Raw genomic sequence first — 22,797 nt, 5'->3', positions numbered from 1 at the left:
CAATCAACATTGACAATGTGTTTGGATTGGCAATTTGGGTCCGAGAGATACGCATGCATATGGATGTCCTCCAAACTAGTGTTTGCAATCAGCGAGGTACGATACACCAACCATTCCCTGGAGTGGCTTTCTGAAGGATCTTTGGCTAACAAGACCAGGCTTGTAAAAATACATGTAGAGCTGATGTGTATTAAAGGGAATATACGTGTACATCATTTGCTTTTGCTGTAATTTTCAGAAATGGATGGAATTGGGGGGTTGGAAATATATAGCAAATATAGTTACACTGACTTTTTTGAGGTTTTGGGTTCAAAAATGCTATAAAAACCGGGAAAACAATCATTTTCCTGTAGTCTGGTTCCCAGACTCCATTTAAGAAGAAACAGAGCAGTTTATATACATTGGGGAATTGTAAGGTCAGGGAACCAGTCTAGCTGGCTTGTACCCGTTCATAGGTGTGTAATCGATTGCAAACAAGTGCGATGGTCAATTGGGGCCAGTATTTGAAAAAAAGCCAGTTTTTTCCAACGCTGGTCGGCCGATCAGCGTTGGAAATTGATACAAAAATACCACTTTTCTTGAAAATGACAGTATACCAGGTGCCATGATTTTACAGGATGCTTTACACTGTCATTCACTAACAGTCCAGCAAGGTATTTCAAGATGATTTGGTAGTTTTATTTTTTGATGTTTGCAATTGTTGTATTTTCCCTTTAAAGACGCGTTCCCCCATGCTTTTTTCAAGTTTCACATTAAAAAAATACATTTGTTTTTTTTCAATTGCTATATTCCTAGAAATATATAAGTTTGTAAATTTTGAATGAGATATCGAACGAAAGAATCCACCGAGGTTTAGTTATTGAATCATTTCTTTAAATTATTTCTTCAATTATTTCTTGGAATTACTGGCGGCCAGACAATAGTTGCTCTCGCAAGGCGGGTTCATTTGTGTGCAAAATGAAAGCCCTTTGCAGCGGGCTGTAGATGCCAAAAATCTTAATACACTTGGGGTTTTTTTGGTTGAAACAAAATATAGGCCTACAAATTTAAATTTTATAAGGAGAAAAAAAAATCAGTTCTTTGAAGAGCACCGGGTATACATCTTTAAGCTAGGAGGGAGAATGTCTGTTGGCCTGGAAGATTGCCAAGTTCTACACGACGATGAGTCGAGCTCTCTTGGCGATGTTGCCAAATAACCTTGTCTAAACATTGTTTTGCTCCGAGACCAACACTGACAAACCGTGATCTTGTCACGTTCCTTATGTACACATGTACATGTCAGGCATGCAACTGGGAATCAAGAGGAAAAAACCAAGGAAATTCCAAACCACACCAGACTTTGTACAGTGTTTTTCCATTTGTAATGGCATACTTGGGTAGTCAAAAACGAGGAATTCAGCAGACCCAAGGAAAAGTTGCATGCCTGACATGTACATGCAGGTGTGGTATGTGCTACGAAAAAAAATATTACTGTAGATTGTGAAAGTGTGGTCCAAGGCCAGCAGGGGACAATTTCACAGAATCGTTAAGCACAGAAACTTGCTAAGCATGGAAAATATCTGCTTAGCCAAAACGGGCAACCGACCAAAATGTGCTGCTGTAAATATTGCCTGTGACTGGTTCTCTGCTGATTTTTGCTTAGCACACTAATTTGTTAAGCAGTTATTTTCTGCTTAGCAGCTTCAGGAAATTGAGTACACTGACATATTCCATGTATTTTCATACATTTTGTGTATTAGACTGTGTCCAAATTACTTGGATGCGGCTGGAAATAACACACAGATCTATGGGAAGTGGCTGCAGCCACTACCATAGGCGCTTGTGTGATTTCAAGCCGAAACCAAGTAATTCGGACACAGCCTTGAACATTGTTCAACAATTTCAACAACAGAGGTTCCCCATTCTGTCAGATCCTGAAAAAAAACATAAAATTAAAGTACTGCCTCAACGAGACAGTTTTGCCACAAAAATGCAACAGATTATCAAAGGTTACTGTCAAGTGTTCAATCACTGAAATATTACTCTAGTCATTAATCACGATTTTCTTATTTCCGTATTTCTTTTTTCTTTTTCTCCATCTCGAAATGTTCTCGGAAGCTGCGGGCCAATGCATTTGTGTTCGTGCATGTGTGACGTGATGTGCCATGTAATTTCTGGAAGGAGTAGTGTTTTCAGTATAAACATCAGGATTTGGACCCTAGTGACCCGCTTTTCCAGTACTGCATGAATTGGTAGGCAGTCAGTGCAGACCCATTAAAGGGAATATACATCATTTGCTTTTGCTGTAATTTTCAGAAATGGATGGAATTGGGGGGTTGGAAATATATAGCAAACATAGTTACACTGACTTTTTTAAGGTTTTGGGTTCAAAAATGCTATAAAAACCAAGAAAAACAATCATTTTCCTGTAGTCTGGTTCCCAGACTCCATTTAAGAAGAAACAGAGCAGTTTACATATATTGGGGAATTGTAAGGTCAGGGAACCAGTCTAGCTGGTTTGTACTCGTTCATAGGTGTGTAATTGATTGTAAACAAGTGCGATGGTCAACTAGGGCCAGTATTTGAAAAAAAGCCAGTTTTTTCCAACGCTGATCGGCCGATCAGCGTTGGAAATTGATACAAAAATACCACTTTTCTTGAAAATGACAGTATACCAGGTGCCATGATTTTACAGGATGCTTTACACTGTCATTCACTAACAGTCCAGCAAGGTATTTCAAAATGATTTGGTAGTTTTATTTTTTGATGTTTGCAAATGTTGTATTTTCCCTTTAAGGGCCTGAGTGACGAGGTGATTGATCGCATTGCAAGGCTGTGGCTGACGTTTAGAGAGACATGAGCATTTGTTGAGCTGCTTTCCACAGCTAAAAATGAGACCAAGTAACAACCCAAAACTTACCGTTCTATGGGTATCGTGTGTGGGCCGGAGAGCGACAACCTGTAGATGAATGTCAGGAACTTCTTGAAGGCATCAAAGAAGGGCCACCTGGACAGGAGGCAGACGCACTTGTTGGTGTGGACGCTGTAGGTCAGCTTGGTGTTATTCTTCTTGAACGGCTTGAGGCCCAGGTCCTTTTGTTGTTGAGGGGTAAGTTTCTCCTCAGGGTAGCCTTCGTAGAAGGCGACCGCGGCGCCGTAAAACTGTCGGGCAGGAATTCAAAATAATTAACCTTTGCTAGCGAGAATCACTTTATCACAGTGTTGTAGTCAAACTGTCCACTGAAAGTCTGGTCTCGAAGTAACAGGTGATGAACAATAACAAAGGAATGCCTTTGAAACAGTTCATTTGAAGAGTTTCTGAATGGATGACTTGTGATTGACTTGTGAGGACTTGTGCATTTCAGCCAGCCTCATGTCGACCTGCAATTTGCTTGCACCGTGACGGAGCTACCCTTGCTCAAGGCATTCATCACTTGCTGGCAAAGAACGAAAAGCATTTTGTAGATGCCATCAGGGACAGTAACGATGAATGCCTTGACCAAGCCTTGTTCTGTCACGGTGCAAGCAAATCGCAGGAGGCCGGCTTTAGATCAACAATAACAAAGGAATGCTTTCGTCAGTTTTTTGAGAACAGCTTCCAACTTGACTTGGTACCAGATGGACTTGTGATGGACTTGTAATGGACTTGTGAAGGACTTGTGAAGGACTTGTGATGGACTTGTGATGGACTTGTGATGGACTTGTGATGGACTTGTGATGGACTTGTAATGGACTTGTGATGGACTTGTGATGGACTTGTGATGGACTTGTGATGGACTTGTGATGGACTTGTGATGGACTTGTGATGGACTTGTGATGGACTTGTGATGGACTTGTGAAGGACTTGTGAAGGACTTGTCATGAACTTGTGAAGGACTTGTGAAGGACTTGTGAAGGACTTGTCATGGACTTGTAATGGACTTATGAAGGACTTGTGATGGACTTGTGAAGGACTTGTGATGGACTTGTGATGGACTTGTGATGGACTTGTGATGGACTTGTGATGGACTTGTGATGGACTTGTGATGGACTTGTGAAGGACTTGTGAAGGACTTGTCATGAACTTGTGAAGGACTTGTGAAGGACTTGTGAAGGACTTGTCATGGACTTGTAATGGACTTATGAAGGACTTGTGATGGACTTGTGATGGACTTGTGATGGACTTGTGATGGACTTGTGATGGACTTGTGATGGATTTGTAAAGGACTTGTTATGGGCTTGTTATGGACTTGTTATGGACTTGTGATGGACTTGTAAAGGACTTGTGATGGACTTGGGATGGACTTGCGATGGACTTGTGATAGAACTGTTATGGAACCAACTACAACACTGCTTAAAGGGAATATACATCATTTGCTTTTGCTGTAATTTTCAGAAATGGATGGAATTGGGGGGTTGGAAATATATAGCAAATATAGTTACACTGACTTTTTTTAGGTGTTGGGCTCGAAAATGCTATAAAAACCAAGAAAAACAATCATTTTCCTGTAGACTGGTTCCCTGACTCCATATAAGAAGAAACAGAGCAGTTTACATACACTGGGGAATTGTAAGGTCAGGGAACCAGTCTAGCTGGCTTGTACCCGTTCATAGGTGTGTAATCGATTGCAAACAAGTGCGATGGTCAATTGGGGCCAGTATTTGGAAAAAAAACAGTGTTTTCCAACGCTGGTCGGCCGACCAGCGTTGGAAATTGATACAAAAATACCACTTTTCTAGAAAATGACAGTATACCAGGTGCCATGATTTTACAGGATGCTTTACACTGTCATTCACTAACAGTCCAGCAAGGTATTTCAAAATGATTTGGTAGTTTTATTTTTTGATGTTTGCAAATGTTGTATTTTCCCTTTAAGCGTATCAATTATGTGCACTTAATTGATATCTTTGATGGTTAGACTCAGTGCACAATTACCCTTTCACTTTCAGCCGTAACAAAGAAAAATGAAGGGAAAGTCATTAATGCATTGCCGACTGACACTCACGCAAAGACACTGCTGCTTTGTGCTCTTTTACAATCAAATATGTCAGGCGTACTCCACGCTTATGCACATACACCAGTGTGCGCATGTAGAGCCCTCCAAAGCATCTACTGATGCACAAAGTCCATTGTCAAGTCACTAGTTATCAAGTCTCAAGACAAGTGATCAGCACTTCAAATAAGCTTCAACCAATGATATTCCTTTCCCCACGAAAGTCTTATACTGTAATATCGACGTTCTTATAAAAAGACTTGGGAGGGTAGCCTACCTTTCCTCCGGTGCTGTCCGTCAAGACAAACGTGGAGAAGACCGGCAGCGGGTGGTGGCGGGCGGTGGACCAGCACTCGATGGTGGCACCCAGCGGCATGCAGAAACGCGCGATGGACTCTGGAAGGGGAAACTCCTCATCGTCTACCAAGGGGTAGCGATTTAGGATACCTGAGGGTAGTGACAAGCAGTAGATGTAAACAGTTGGATAAGGGTTCGTTGGTACTTAGTGACTATTCGTATTGTTTGATCAGTCACAGACAGTCAAACCTATCTTCCACTTCCTCTGCCATGCATTTGTGTACAGGCTAGTAAAAAAAAAACAGTCAGATCACATTCTGTGACCCGTCAAATTCCATCAACAGACAAAAGAGGTAACTGGTTGGTACATGTACAGCTGGCATATCAATCACCTGCAGTCAAAGCATGGCACTATCAAATTAACAAGGCAATTCCTAAACTGATAAAAACAGTCGCTTGAACGATTTTGACTGCTGTGATGGTGAAGCTGAATTTGCCGGCCAGAGAGGGAGGGGTTAGTGTAAAACACAAATCAATATGAGGAAAGTAAAATAATTGCACAGACTGTTTTTTCAGAAAAACGTAATTTGTCAGAACAGGTACACGTACATGTATTTATTGGCCTTTGTGATACCCAGTATACTGCCAAAGAAGATGGTCCTGTTGTGGGGTCTTCTTGTATTTTGGTGCTAATGCCAATCGGAGAGGTGAAATTACAGCTAAGGGTATACATGTGTTCTTAATTAGTGCTATTGGCAATAATTATATGTAGCATGGGCCACCAAACATTTGCCTTCAATCTCTAGAAGTGAACTCCTTGTATGCACTGTCATTTTTTTTAATGTCCTTTTTAACATTAACCCATCAACTTTGGGGTCATTTAGAGTCCTTTAGCGAATCTTTTCAAAATCGCAAGCACTTGTTTATTTCATGAAAGATTTCAAATGTGGTTACTTTTCATGTTGTGATCTGAAACAAGAGCCTGACTAGATGTAACGTTTCGTCATGAAACCAATTCATCAAGTCCTATCACATACATGTACCATATTTCTTTCTCCATCAGGGTAATTTATAGGTGTCAAGGCCATTACACCTTTTTCCCAATCTGCAATGTAAATTATTACAAATTACATACGTACACATGTACCTGCATTTTTAATTTGTAATACTCATATATTCTGCCGACTAAAGACACTTTGCCATTATCTCAGGAGAAATCAATACAATTTCCCAGTTCTATCTTTGATAAACTGGATGCTAATATCAACCCCATTTAAATGGTATCCATTTCCCAAACAGAATCGTTCAATGCTAATCCCTTTCCTATCTCAATCAATCAAAGCCATTTCTTTTCTAATCAGAACCAATTCAGTATTATTTTTTTTCTATTGCCACCCTTATCAGCAGGATGCGACATAAGTAGTGACATCAATGAGGAAGAAGATGTCCCAGGACAAGTTTCAACAATAAATAAAACTGCTAAAAATACATGCGCGTGGCACAAGGAAATACACAAATCACGCAATGCAAACTCTAACTGGAACAGAAACTATGTACTGGCAAGACCTTGCTGGTGTCTGTGCTGTTATCAGTGAAAGCGGTAGTGCAACGTACAAAGCTTAAAGGGGCTATGAGATTAATTTCACACTAAACCACAATCTGCGCAAATATACAACTGTGCCAGTATGAAATATAAACAGGGCAATTTTTCAGTTTAAACTTCTTCTTTTTTTAAGTGTATTTTCCCCCTTATTTACTGATACAGTGTCCAAGCTACTCCCTGACATCTGACACTGCTGCACGTATCTAGACCCAACCCAAACATGGAAGCATCTTTTGCATGTTACTTGGTCCACATTAACCAGTATAAGTAGTAATGTCAACATTTTTAAACCATTCCTGTTTCAAGAGATTAGGAGGCTAAAATGATCTGAAATGTTGCTCACCAGACTTGGTAATCTACTACAAAACCTTGATTAAGCAATTCCAATGTTATGAAAGGCAGTGTAATGTCCATGCCAGAGCCGATTAACCATGATATCTAATGAATGATTTAGAGAAATGATCCAAAACTCCTAGTCTGTAATCTCCTTGACCATCACTAGATGATGGATGTATTAGATTTGAAAAAATGCATTTTTAGGTTTATTCACTGAGCTCTTAAAAGCTCTGTCACGGACATTACATGTACATAACGCTGGAATAAGCCATTTGCGAGTGAAATTTGAATAAAATCTGGAATGCCGACTTAATCCAATGCTTTACACGTTTTAACTTTGCATTCTCCTGACCAAAAAGACTGTTACTATATCACGTGATTCGGGGCAAGCAACCATCAGCTCCGGCATGGTTTGGTGTCTTTGTGCCATTCTCACCCATTGTGAACAATGTCTTGGTGCTGAGCATCTCTTACGTAACTATGCAGGAGCTTGCCCCGAATCATGTGATTAGCAAGAGTGTCTTTAGCAAGAGTGTCTTTGGTTCAAAGTTAAAATGTGCCAAGCATTCTGAGCAAGTCAGTGTACTAGATGTTTTTCAAATGTAAATCCCAAAGGGTATAGGTTACTCACAAATGGCTTATTGCAGAAATAAACAAAGAAAGCTCAAATTTGGATCCCATTCTTTAACAAAATAAACTTCTGCTTAAGATGGCATAATTATTTTTATGAATATAAGAAATTTACATCTGCATAAAAACCAAAAAGACCAAAAATTTAAATGAACAGGACAAAAAGGTTTAATGCAACTCTTCATTTTGAAAAAAATCCTACTGCATGGTCCTTTAACAAGTTGATATGGCATTTAGATATTGCATTATCTCACTGGAACCATGAACCCTTAGGCCATTAGGACAGATAAACAGGGCTCTCCGATAATGACACCGTTTATATTGCTGGGCCCTCAGGGAAAGAAAACAACTTAAAAGATATCATGTGTTTATTTCAGAAGCCATCTCAATGTTTGCAAGAGTATCAAACACATGTTCAAATTAAAGCCTTTGAAAGAACACATTAAAGTTGAGTTCCCCGTGCTATTTTCGACTTTCATCCCGAAAAATAGATTCCTTTTCTAAATTGCTATTTTTCTAGCAATACAGCAGTTTTTCACTTTTTAATGAGATATCGACCAACAAAAATCGGCCCATATCTAGTTATTGAATTATTACTTTACAATTTTGAATTATTGGCTGCCAGACAATGATTGCATTTTTTGCAGGGTAGGCTGGTTCTCGCCAGCATCAGTAATGTACCGACTGGGAGTCGTTCTGCTTGCAAAGCCAATCTGTTTGTGCTACGCACCTTTAAAGGTATAGTCCATCATTTGTAATTTGTGTATTTTGTTCCTTTGAAGCAACAAAAGTGCTCAAAATCTAAAGAAAGGTGCTGAACAACTAACCTGAAGAAGTATATTCAAGAAAAACAACATTCTAGGATCTCAATTTCAAATCAAAAGTTGCTGAATCATGTTTTGATTTGAACCTGAATTCAGCATCCGAGACACGTTCTCAATGAGCCGATTGCAGCTACGCGATCAGATGTCACGCATGATCCGACAAATTAAAGCAACTACGCGCGCGTGTGTGTCGTGTCAACGCTGGCACGCGCTTCGGTTCAGCAAGGTTCACAGCAATCATGCTGCCTAGCAGTTTACAAAATCTTGGCTTCAGTCTCTGGCTTTGTGATTTAAGCCTCCCAACTAGATGGACACCACAGCAATATTGGTCCATTCTCTGCTGCAAAGACACCAAATCATAAAACTTTTCCATGTGGCAGGATTCTTCTGAATCTTAAGCTAGAGATGAAACTGAAGCCAGGGTTTTCCTAAACTCCCTAGTCACAATCCTTAGAGCATACCTGACTGGTAGGCCAACGAGTTGCCTCTCACTGCAGACTTCTTGTAGCAGAGGTAGACGTCCGAGCCCACCATGCTACCTTTGTTCAGGTTCTTGTTGATCAGGCAGAAGGCATGAGGCGGCGTCTCCCCCTTCATGAGAAACAAAATTAACTTCTATTATTGATGATGCTAATGCAAAACGACTTTATGGTCCTTTCCAGAATCAATCGCTGAGCATCATCCACACTACACTAGTAAGCCACAGGTTTTGGGTTTGTTTGAGCAGCGCTCATGTAATCTTGTGAAGTTTTCCACACAAGCCCCCAGAAAGCAATTTTGTCAGGGAAGGGCAAAGCCCAATATTAAACTTACATTTTCTTTGTGACAGACATGATAAATTCTATTAAAAACCAACGATGCAATACTCAATGTCAAATTGGATTGGAATAGGCCAGTCAGGCAAGCCAAGATGTTTGCACTAGTAAGCAGGCTTTCAAATATTTATCGCAAGCTCTCTGACAACACTAAGAATACAGTGCATATTTAATCGTGGGTTTTGTCATTCATCAACATTCATTTTTGTAATGTCTATATACACAGTGCAGTCCGAGAGTTGGCGAGAAAATCTTAACAAGACTACTGGGGTGGGACTCAAGCTCAGGACCTCTTGCTTACTAGTGCAGATGTCTTAACCACTTGTTGGAGGGCATATTTATTTCGGTAGGATGTACATTTTTGCTGGACCCGAAGAGCGAGCCTACTGTCTTCTTACTGACTGATTGACTGACCGACTGAGTCACTGAGTATAAACAATATCCTGCACTGAAACTCTCAGGTCCAGCTTGGCTATGCAAGACAAGTCTGGTTATTAATTGGTTTTGCCCTTTACCGATGTGTTCAGTGCTTATAAAAATTGGTGATTGGCAAAACCTAATATCTAATAACAAATTCTGACCTTGTTTGTGAGGATGACACAGATGTCGATAACGGCCAGTGAGTTGTGGGGGGATGTCTCTGAGGCTCGCCGGTAGGTCAGATAGGCCCTCTGGCTGCCGACGCCTATCCTAGTGTTCACGTTGGCCGGGTTGCCGTTAGGCGTGGTGCTGACTATCTCACAGCCTGGCATGACTCTCTCCTTCCCTTCGTGGAGGATACTGAGAGGGGAGAAGAAAAATAATATAAGTCTGAAATTTTAGGGTTGAGACTTTTTGAAAGAAGTGATGGTTTCAACGCATCAAAAAGTGACAGACAGCGTATTTTCAATGCACCACAAATTGGCAGATCATCACTTCCTGTCCTCAATGGGTATTGTGTACAAGTACCCCTTCAACGGTAAGGAAAGGAGAGTTGGGGGAGACAACTTGGAAAGACATTCAAACACATTAATAATTGTTATTTTTTATAGCTTTTAGGCAATCCTGCAGGCCTGCTATGGTACAATTTTATGTTTCTTGTATTTTAGTTTCTTGTACATGAATCTTAGCCCTTTATATAAGCTTGTCCTTTTGCTCAGTTGCATTGATGTGATTTGTAATTTTAATGTAATGTTTGTAATATTGTATATTTTAATTGTCATGTACATGTATTTTAATGTTGCCTGAAATACTATCTACATGTAATAAAACAATAAATAAAGAAATAAATGCACACAATGGAACAGAAGAATACAATATCAGATGTGCTTATGACACACAGATCCCTTTTTCTCAAAGTCATATCTGTGTTGAGTGATCTGTTTTCCCAGAATGGCCCCACTTAGTAAATGACTCAAGTCAATTTACCATTTCAATTATGGCCTCTACCCTAATGGTCTATTGATCACAATGACAACCAGCACTTAGAGATCCAAGGTCACTTTCAATTCAGAAGGGATGTATTCATATACCGGTACATTATACATGTAGGTCTCTCTCAAAGAAGAACATAGCTGCACGCATTGCACGCATTGTGCAGTGTTGAAAATGTTTCAAACACGCGCGCTTGTTGCTCGAAATGCATTCAAAATACGACGCAGCCGATGCGCGTTATGCAAGTTGACGCTCAAAATGCCAATGCACATGGCTGGTCTGTAGGAAATGACGTCATTCGAGAGAGACCTATACTTGTAAGATGTAAGGGTTAAGAGTCATTTCGGAATTTTTTTTTTTCAAATTAAAGGTAAAAGCAAGTAATTTTGTTGCAATTTACCATTGCAGGGGGGAAGGGGCCTGACTAATTTTCCACGATTTGACTGTAAAACTTTATAAAAGCATTTGTAATACCTGGGTTTCATTTTGAATACTAACAAGAAAATGTAATGAAAATTTCAGATTTTGTGGAAAATGTAAGGTTGTTTTACAGAGGGTGCTGGGTTGGGGCAAAGTGGATTGAAGATATCTTAATAACAACAAAATAAAGACAACTGCCTTAATTATCACCATTGATCTATAAATAGATCAGCACCCTCAGGGAAACAGGCTAAACAAATCATTTTTGACCAGAAGTTGGCACCGACAGATACAGAAACCCACATCCTGCTACTGTACATGAAACATGGTCAGATCGTAACAGTCACTAACTGCTCCCAAAAAAATTCAAACAGCGGAATTGAGTGACTACGTAGCCAGGAGACTTCCAGATTGCAAAAAAATTCTAGGAATTTCACAAATCAGGATTTCCATTCTGAAGAATGCTTGAGGATTTTCGGAAATCGTGCGTTCCAAAAAGCAAAAATGGATTAAAATCAAGTAGCATACATACTTGGGCCAGGGAATGACAAAATTACATGTCGAAAAAATCTTTCCGCTCTTTAAGAAAGGCTTAAGTTGCACCTGGCAGTCCAGTTTCTATGGGTAATGGATACGCTCATGATCCTATGCTTATCTGATGTGCAAATATGCAAGTGTATCAAGCCATTCTTCCCTTGACTCTGAACAGTCAGTCAATTGACCACAACAAAAACGCGGCGGCCTGCCTAGCCGAGGGTTATTCCGGACAGGAAAGGCCAGGATTTCCTCCCCTTGATCATTGGGGTAAAAGAAGCAGAAGTCCAATTCTGTTGTCAGGCCTGTAGCCTTGAGGATATACACGTGTACTACATGTCAAATAAAAAAAAACATGTCCTACTTTTGATCTTAAATAACTCTGTTGTTTACCAATGGAATTAAACCAAAATTTCAGATCATGAAAACAGAGCATGACAAATTCTATGAAGCGATTTTCATCAGCTTTGTGTAAGGCGGGAGTGTGTAAACGCCATACGAAAAACAATACTCACTCTCAGAATCTGCTACTTTTGTCTGGGTGTCCTCTGATGTAGATACAGTGCTGGAGACGGTGGCAGAAGGTGTTTGATGCGGCCAATAGCTTCTGAAGGAATGCAGGATCCACCCTGATGTCATTGCACACCTTCTTGATCGTTTGGAGCATTATACGATCGAAGAGGGGTGCAATGACATCAGGGGTGATGCTGCATTCCTTCAGATGCTTTCAGCAGCAGCACGCACCTTCCACTAGCTATATATGGACATTCCGAAAGTGAGAATTTGGGGGTTTTTTGGCGTTTAAATTTCGACCTCTTGCACAAAGCTGATGATACTCTTATAAGATGGAATTTTGCGTCGGGGTGATATAAATCAAATTAGGTTTTTGCCCTTCACCGACGTTTAAACACTGTATACTCAGTGTGTTACCTCCCGAGTGAAAGTTGGAAAAAATCACTCGGATGGGACTCGAACCCACGACCTCCTGATGATACTCGCTCCATAAAATTTGTCATCCTTGTTTACGTGATCGAAAATCTTGGTTGAATCCATCGGTAAACAACAGAGTTGTTTAGGATCGTAAGTAGGACATGTTTTCTTGACACTTGAGAAGTTACCACAATACCTGAAATTCTTGTATTATGCTTGAACATGTATGGGCCTTAAACTTGACAGATTATAAGAGTTGAAAAGCAAATATTGCCCACGGATGATTTTTGGTTTTCTTCAGGACCCCTGAATTTGTTGGACCTATTTTGAGAGTAAACCAGCACTGAACAGTTCACTTTGCAGAGCATGGGTACATTATGGGATTTTTACGTATTGCTTTAAATACTAATGTAGACTTTGTGCTTCACAATAACTATCCCCTTTCTTCAATATATTAGAGGACTTTTATGCAGCAGCTCAATCAGCGCAATTCGGTCAGCGTAATCTGGTCTTTACATCACATGTGCACAATTCTACTCTTGGGCAGTGAGAGGCAATGATAGTAAAGTGTCCAGCCCAAGAACACAAACACTATGTTCCCCATCAGGGTTCGAACCCATGCACCACTGCGCATGTTGCACATGAGTTGGATATCGTAGCCATTGAACAACAGTGCACCACAGCACAACAGTTTGGAGGTTGTAGGTTAAAATTACACTTGTCATTTTCTAGGTTCAATCGTACACTGATTCAAATGGTAATAGTACCTTTCCCTTTTTGAAAAAAAATCTGAATAATTGCAAATGCCTACCCTATGTCGGTGAGAGGAAGCTTGTCAAATCCCCGCTTGTAGCACAGGAAGATGGAGGAGCTGCCAATACTGCCATGGTTGAGATCGGCTACAAAGCCAGAGGGTGTGTTCTCTATGACTGTGAAGCCTGGCGGGGGCTGGAAAAACCACAAATAGGAAGAGAAAATACATTAGTGTAAATGAACGGATATATCCTAGGGAACCAATCTCTACTTTGACTTTGGTTGCAACCCATAGGCAAAATGAAGTTTTAACCCAAACTCTCAAGGCATTTTGCTAAGGATCCTTCATTTATCCTGTTAAAGTTTTACCAAAATTTAAATTTGATAACAAAATACAAATGGTTCCAAAAAAAGGATGAAAACATGAGAAATTAGGTACGAGGATTTTTGTGTGTTGGTAATTTAACGAGACTTTCGTAGTCCCTCTGCCAGCCGAAACATTCCTTTCTAGCTGTGCCATAGTCACCAGCAGAATAACATTTTCATGACTGCCAAGAGCTGTGTACAAAACTCATTGTGTTTGTGTCAGCAGGGTTCTCCTTTCAGCTGTGCTGGACTTTTTTGCATGTACATATATAGGACACAAACCTGACACATTTCAGTCTGGTGTTTCAGAATTGTGCCCCAGTTTTACCCAAATAGATTTTTAGTTTAAGAAAGGCAAGAATGTATAGTTGCATTGACCAGACTCTGAACAACTGCAACATTCGATCTCTCAATGCAGTCACTCCAAACTGTTTCAGACCTCAAATTCTTTATATCTTTCAAATCTTGAGGAAAAAAACGGTTCTTGTGTTCAGGTTTGGAAAGCCTGTCAAGAACATTTTCTTTTTTTTAGTGTAACCTGTGTAGTGTATCACCTTTTCTCCTTGGCCCCGGATGATGATAGCCACGTCCGTGATCGGCGCCAACGATCGCGGCGGCTTGCGCTGGCCCTCACTCTGAATCTCCTCCTCTAGAGGGCGGGAGTCCTTGGTCATGCCAGCCACCACGAAATAGTTGGCCACTCGCGGACCGCCATGGTCCTCCATGACTGGCTGCCTTGCTAAGGATTCTGGGTAACCAAAATAAAAACAAGGAAACTTTGAAAATTTTGTCGGACATTGGACATGTTTTATACCTTACCCCGTTATGTCTGAACTAAAGACTCACGGGCTCAAATGATTTTGTAAGTGCATTGGAAGTTAGCAATGGAATGGGAGTCTCTAGCTTTGATACAGGTAGGTTAAATTCAAAAGTGTTAATTCATTTTGTCTAAGTTTCTTTTGCGATTTATTTCACGCTCTGCAAAGAAAATATTCGTTACTTGAAAGCCAGGATTGAGCAGAAGCCTGCAGAGACACCATGCGACACTTGCACTAACAGAGACAAATTCAATCTCCAATAATGAGAATAAAATTTGATTTAGTCAGTAAGGATGGCTATTCAACCTGTCAGCTATTACAGCCAATATCAGATATTAAATATCTCAGCTTACTCTATTAGGATCATTAAGTCTTCAGCATCGCATAATAGTATCACTGATGTGGAAAACTGCAGTATTTTGCGTAATATTGAAACGGTATATCACTACTGCTGTAGTCTGGCACCTTGCAGTGCAATCACACCAGGAGCTGCATAAACTAAGCTGAATTGTAATGTGGCATCAAGGTACAATGCACTTGCCATCAAGTTAATTTGTGGAATTATGCAGTATGCACGCATAGTTTAAATACAATGAGAGTCACCAAAAAACTGATACATGTATGGTATCATGGTATCACGGCTTAGGGTTTTTGGGAATCTGGAGAAAGGTCACTTCATGGACAAATTTTATCTTAATATTAATGTTTATTAATAACATAAATGTCCTACATGCAGGTCAAGGCGTTCTGTCCACATTCCCCACAGTCTAAATAATTTTAAGATAAACTTTGAAAATGTCAACAAAAGAAAAAGGTCATCAATTTTTTTGGCCTTTGAGTCCCTGACATTTGGTAAAGTCAGATGACATTTATCTGATTAACAAAAACACTGCAAACGACATTGCGCAGTACATTTTTTTATCTTTGCGCTACACGTGTATATTATAACAAAATGGAGGTCAGAAAGAAAGGATTTATGGTTATCGTTCTGTATATCTCAGCTTGTGGTTAACTTGACCATGAGCAGTAATTTCATCGCCAGGTTCCAGCACAGAAGACAATTTTCAATGCAAACTATACGTTACAAAAAATGGTTTTAAACCCCAAGCACTTAGGCCAACTGCCACCATGTAAAGATTGAATACAGTATCGATCCCCGCAAATCATTTCCCTATTTCTTGAATTTGTTCCGTGGAAGGGAGACCACTGCCTCAATCCTATAAAATCCTCCAACAATCACTGAGGCAGTGCAGTTGATATCCAGAAGCAGTTCAGATGATGTCCAGTATAATCTCGGCCTCAATTCCATATGGCTGAACATACAATGTTCATTGTTAACGTAATGCAGGGTACAGCTTAAGACCATGAGACAATACATCCTACACAATCAAGCAACATCATACAACCTCAATCCTCCAAAAACCTCCAAAATCCTCCAAAACCGCCTGCTTGATTTTGGAGGACTAGGTTTATGATTTAGGGAATTGACAGCCAGTCACAATGAACGATGTGAAGAGCAATTTTATAAATCAGAAAAAAACACAAGGGACATATTGGAAGGTTTTTAAAATTTATTTTTTGTACGTGCTCCCCCCCCCCCCCCCATCTGATCTCAGTATTGATAGGGAAGCCCCTTACAGTAGAAGCAGAGAGACGTTTTTCTCCAGCAATTTACACATTACTGAGAGTTCTCAATTATCAGCTGTCAAGTCTGGACTTGCTTTCAGAGACAGTCGGTCGTAAAGACGATGATAAATATTTCAAGAGGCGAGGGGGAGATGTTTTTCGGAAGCACAAGGGAGGAAGGAACCTCTAGAAGGTGATTAGTTAAAGACTGGGAAACTGCACTCCTAATTGGCATGATATACGTACATGTGAATGATAAATTCAGACGCTCAGGACCTAAAATATGTGCTCTGTGAGAATCAGGAGTGCGCTTTCTAATTATATCAACGGCTGGATGGTTTTGTTAAACAGCTTGACAGCAGACAAGCGTGAAAATAATGGTGAGAATTAACATGACGATAAGACCATAAAAGATTGATGTGACAATGATGATGCACAATAAATGTGTAAAATTTTGAACTCATAATGAAACGCAACGCACACAACAAGAGCCCTTTTTTAAACTTACACAGATAAGACTGCAATGTAAGTGTGGAAAAAGAACAGTGTGTACACGTCTACAATTCAGATGCGCTATTTTGATGTTGAACTCTGTTTGTACAGCAAGCCAATATACCATCAGCTCTAAATGGTGCCAACTGTGAAGACAAGCTACAGCACACTGTTTTAATTATGTCCAATAAATGCATTTATTCCAAAGTAAAATGTTGCCACTTATTTCAAAACAACTATTCTGGGGCAGTGTCAATGGTACATGCCTACCAGTAGTTACATTATGATGATGATGCAATATTATGCACCTGTCATTGTTTCTATGAACTATTAATGAAATCACGCAACAAGATGATGCAAGAATTGCTATCAAGTTATCAACTGATTACAAGTTGGTATACTGGAATTTGTATCCTTGAGGAGTCATATCTTTGTTCTCGTGTACTACGTTTTCGAGTTTGAAAGTTCTGAAAGTTTCAAAATGCTCCTATTTTTATAACCAGAATTACTTTCCTGGGCTGAAATTCGGAATTAATATCCCTAAAATACTCCAATTTGCGACAGATCAACACACCTTGGAAATTCCTAGTTTTTGAGTAAAATCCATATTTTGTGACAACCTTGTGGAGATGTATTCACCTATAGAAATTGCTGTGGAGACGTATTCATTCTTTTGTTCCATATTAAACCCATGTCTCAACAGGATACCGTGTAACAGATCACGTATACATGTACGTACATGCACATATTCTGACACGGTGCATTCATACATGTATGTATTGTAATATCCATGAACATGTACCGGGTACATGTACATGTACATTTGAAAATGTATCTATCGTCACGCACTGTCTACACGCACATACATGTACCGGTATACTACAGCTTCTGTAAAATCACTCATAAAATTTGGCTTGCTTTGTATTAATTAAGTAACATAATATTGTATAAGTGTGCAATACCCGTATTTAATTGCATGGACAGTACATATATCCATGTACATGTACATGCACCTGTACTGAGATAATTACAAATGCACTACAGTGCTCATCAATAACACTTGTTGTAGTTTAAATAAAACGACTGTTCATTAATCAATACGAGTGTAAACGCTTCAATGACTATTGGGTTGACATTCATACTACTGATTTGTAAGTTGTACTGCAAATATGGCACATGTATCCATATCAGATGTGTACATGTACCTGTACACTAGGAAAATACCAGTAGAACAATTTCTGGCTCACAGGATAAATGTCCAATTTATAAAAAGCTGTAAATTATACAAAACATTAGATGTACTGTACTTGTGCCTATGAGTCATTTGTATCCGTTCCACATGACATGACATTTGTGCAACTTGTGTGGTTACAGATACATTTGAAACAACGAAACAGACACTTTCAAACAAAAAAAGCATTGGCTAAAACACTGAGAGCCTGTGTATGTTTTTAAAGACTGTTTCATTTCAAATGACTTGAAAGACTTCTCGGGAAATAAAAGTACTTTCAAGAAAAGGAAAACACTTCAACGATCGCCAGCGCAACGCATCAAGCTGGAAAGTAACTGAATGTTAAGAGTCAACTCAAGAAAAATGTCAATCCCAGAAAGGTCACGATTTGCGTGCAGTTGGTGGATTTGGACGCGCGTCAAGCATCACACATGAATCCTGCACGCACGCATGAGAGCAAAATTCACAAATGTACATAAAAAAAACATTGAAAAAAAATACACCAAAAGACATGGTTTTCCCAACGATTTGCTTGCGTTGTTTGTCAGAATTCCCACTTGGCCTCCCTCATGGCTGAACCATCAAACCAGAAGAACAACCTGCAAATCTGATCATGCGCCAGACAGCATCTGCACTTTTAATCGCTGCCCGGTGGCACGGCATGTACGGCTCAATACAGAACCAGCAAGGCGTGAACAACAGCAGCTGCAGTACTTTGTACATTCAATTTTCCTTATTTTAATTCAGCGGTTTGGTGTTGAACTACACGTAGCCTCCATTCCACAGTCTCATCGTTTAGATGTGGGAAGACCCCCTACACGTGCATTGTGTACCACCAGGGGGCATGATGCATTGAATTCGGAAAATCATAAATTTGATTCTGGATTTGATTGCTCAGTAAGATTGATGTTATTGCCAGGGTTTACATGATTATAATGAATGCTGGGGACAGTCTGCTCAGCAAAGCCTACAGTACATGTACATGTACATGTGCATACAGTACATGGTCGTTCACACCGAACCTCCAGTTAGTTACGAGCTATTTGAGTAACTAGGTAATCAACTAACTAGTGAGGTCTTTACAACTAACTACGGTACTCAGGTGTTAATAACATGTACATGTATATTGTACCCACTGTACAAGTACATGTTCATGTACATACATGTACATGTATACTGTATGCACGTCAGGTTGCAACAGAATTGGGACAGCTTGCCCCATTACAAATTTATGTTAACATAAAGCAAGGGATCTATGCACACATGTACAATGTACATGTATTATGGTGCATATACATGTAGTGTCCAGAATCTACAGGCCTTTTCACACTAGAGCCACTCAACCCAGGTTGAACTTAACCCTGGGCGAACCCAGTGCCGCCGCAGGTTGAGTTTTTGTATTTTTCAACCCTGCATTCATCCCTGTTCACACTTGTTTCGTGCAAACCAAGTATTGTTTCGCTGAGTTACTACTGTTTTGAACCCTGGCGAGAGTTTCAACCCAGGTTGAAAATCTCAATCCTGGTCTGGAGCAGGGTTGAGTTTTGTAACTGGTCCGTGATTTAACCCAGGTTTTGCAGGATTGTTGAGCTCAGCTACTATTACGTTGTGCATGATGCTCCTTTGAAAGTTCCAGGGCAAATACTCTGCCACTGAGCTCCTACATAATAGTGGATTTTGAAAGATTCCGGAAGCAGAAGGTTGCAATGAGAAACGTCTTGAGCGTTTTCGTCTTGAGCGTTTTGGTTGAGTGTCATTGCAGTGCAACACATGAAGCAAGTACAGCAAGCACAAATCCCAATCAGTACCTGTCGCAATGTCTGTGCTCTGAACAATCCCTCTCATCATTCCTGGCGGAGGCTGCTCTCCTCAGGACAATCCCTCATCCATCAACCTAGACATCTATAAACACTCTACACAGAACAAGATACCTGCAGTCGCTAGATTTCCAGCTTACTTCATTGGACCCAGGAGATTGACCATTTTTTAATCAACGATTCCATCTCAATAATGGTAAATGATTCCCTGGAGTCCATCTGCCCAACCAATGGCAATTTAATCGTGAATTTCGTCTTAATGACGGCAGACAATCTAACAAGCTACAGAGACTGCGTGCCACAAAGCCTTGGACACCAGTGTCACGGGGCACCAGTATGCCATTGATTTTGAACTTTTGGTACTGTACAAGTACTTAATGAATGAGTTTGTTTCCTAAAATGCTTTTTGTTTTTCCTTTTTTTTAGCAAAATTCTTTGCCGAAAGACAAATATCTGATCAGCTCAAAATATCACCCACTGGACACAGTGACCTACAGTATGTCCATTATGACATTATAGCACATGGTTTGATTTAATCTAATATTAAAAGGTAATTAATTCTGTACTCAAATAGTAAGCAATACCCGGTACATACATTTGCATGTGAGTACATGTACTATGTAGTAGTACATTAATTATTTACAGGAATCTATCCATCAAATTAGGTTTTGCCCTTCACCGACGTTTTAAACACTGTATACTCAGTGTGTTACCTCCCGAGTGAAAGTTGAAAAAAATCACTCTTATAATAGGAATCTATCCATTTTCACACCAATGTCCTATTACAAATTTGGCAAACATTGCGTGTCAGAGTCAGTGAGTACAACTTTTAGTTTCATCACTACAGACATGTACAAAATGTACATGTACATACATGTACATGTACATGTACTGTCATGTACTATACATGTACAGGTACTGGTACGTATACAAATGTACGTCCAATGAAATGAAACCATCTACTCTATTTTGCCAAAAATATTAGTTTTTATCACAACTTGCATTGCTATTTGGGAAATTATTGCTACATCTGAAAAAGAATATAAATTTGTACACGAATGTGCACCTGTAGTTGTACATTATCCGTTGTTGTTTTGTTTTGTATTTGTTTTTGTTTTTTGGGGGTTTTTTTTGGTTTTGTTTTTTTTGTTTGTTTTTTGGTGTTTTTTGTTTTGTTTTGTTTTGTTTTGTTTTGTTTTGTTTTGTTTTGTTTTGTTTTGATTAGTTTTGTTTTGTTTTGTTTTGTTTTGTTTTGTTTTGTTTTGTTTTGTTTTGTTTTGTTTTGTTTTGTTTTGTTTTGCTTTGCTTTGCTTTGCTTTGCTTTGTTTTGTTTTGGATTGTTTTGTTTTGTTTTGCTTTGTTTGTTTGTTTGTACATGTTTGTTTGTTTGTTTTGCTTTGTTTGTTTGTTTGTACGTATGTACATGTACAAAATGTACATGTACATGTACATGTACATGTACATGTACATAACATGTACGCAAGCCTGTTCGGTATGACGATATTTCACGATATTTCGATTAAATTTTCATATCGGAAATCGTATCGATCTCATAAAAAAAAATCGGCACATCGTGAAATTCGATATGCCGAAAAATATCGCGATATTCTTTTGAGGTACCGCTTTTGTAACCAAAGTCAATCCCTTAAGGCTTGAAACTGTCGCTAAAGCGCTCCCATGAAAAACCGCTAACCACAAATTCACTGTTATGGCATTGTACCGCGAGGTCTTCCCTATTCAGGGGCGGAACCAACTGACTATTTTGCGTCTTCCACGCACGCTGCACGTGGCAGTACAAACACCCAGTTTCACCCCACATACCAAGTGCCAAAATCGTAATCACGTGCGTGGAGTTAACCGAAGGGAAACAAAGTCTCTGACATTTTGCAAAGAAAATACGGTGCCTGTTTTGTTCTGACGGAAATGTGAAGTTGTACAGACAAAACACCACAAATACATGTACTTGAATTGTAGATTACGATGTTGAGAAGTGATGTTTCGTTTCGGCACGCGGCCAGAGGAGACCACGCCGTGCCCGCAAATTTTCTCTTTCCAGCCCAAATGACATCCGCATACGCATGTTAAGCACCCTCTACGATACTTTTATGACACGGGGACATTATATTCATTAGTTTTCCAACTTTGAAGCGAGCAGTGTGACAGCTCAGTTGATAGTACATTGGATTTAGAACCGCGAGGTCGCGGGTTCGAATCACGGTAGTGCATGTTATATTTTTTATTTTCTAACCTAAGGCTTGGGAGGATTTTTTTTAAAAAGGGAATTAAAGCCCGAATTTCATATATTTATATTTGTGATTTTCTTCTCATGTTTTTAGAAAAGTATAGTCCAAAACGCCATAGAGTATTTGCGGATATCGTTAGGGAGAGAAAAAATCGCCGCTGGGCTGGGCCGACTCCGCGTAGGCGAACTAGATGAAATTTTCCTGCACGTATTTTCCTGACTCGTTCCTTCTCTTCCGTGGTTGTGCCTGGGCACTTACTATGTACACTTGCTTACTGCCAAAACTGTCCCAAACTTATGAAATCTGTTCATATTTTTAGCAACAAAAAACATCGAAAACCAACTGTTCAGTCGTGCCTTTTATTTCGTTCACAGAGCAGAAAATGCGTCGCAAGAAATTGGACTGATCCATTAATTTTTGTAAAGGGGTGCTTCACCCTCATTTTGGAGTTAACATCGTTTTTCGAAATAAATCTTTAGAAAAAAAAATATTTTGTTAGTTTGTAACGATGAAGAACTTTTTCTGAACCAGGAAATATTTCGGACTCCATTAAAAAAAATATTTGTAATTCTGAAAAAGTGGAAATACTGGTAAATTGTTTTCAAGGAAGCACACCCTTGACTGCAAATGGTGTGGGCTGTACACGGTCTGCACGTGGGGATCAGTGCGGCGTGCATTGCGTGCTAGTGCTTCGTTC

The 22,797-nt window shown here is 39.7% G+C and overlaps 1 protein-coding gene across 1 annotated transcript in view; it reads right to left on the bottom strand.

Annotated features, from left to right (window-relative positions):
• The window catches only part of LOC119744270 (C-myc promoter-binding protein-like), an 88,654-nt gene that overhangs the window by 47,691 nt on the left and 18,166 nt on the right, over nt 1-22,797 (bottom strand). Inside the window, exons 2-7 of the mRNA XM_038220131.1 lie at nt 14,428-14,621; nt 13,566-13,702; nt 10,039-10,237; nt 9,104-9,233; nt 5,230-5,399; nt 2,900-3,141 (exon numbers count right to left, since the gene is read on the bottom strand). Coding sequence (XP_038076059.1) covers nt 2,900-3,141; nt 5,230-5,399; nt 9,104-9,233; nt 10,039-10,237; nt 13,566-13,702; nt 14,428-14,598 — 1,049 coding nt within the window. The 5' untranslated portion in view covers nt 14,599-14,621. The remainder of the gene's footprint in view (nt 1-2,899; nt 3,142-5,229; nt 5,400-9,103; nt 9,234-10,038; nt 10,238-13,565; nt 13,703-14,427; nt 14,622-22,797) is intronic.

The sequence above is a fragment of the Patiria miniata genome, unplaced genomic scaffold (assembly GCF_015706575.1).
Source record: "Patiria miniata isolate m_02_andy unplaced genomic scaffold, ASM1570657v1 HiC_scaffold_7, whole genome shotgun sequence".
NCBI lineage: Eukaryota > Metazoa > Echinodermata > Asteroidea > Valvatida > Asterinidae > Patiria > Patiria miniata.
This window is presented reverse-complemented; position numbering and strand designations above follow the sequence as displayed.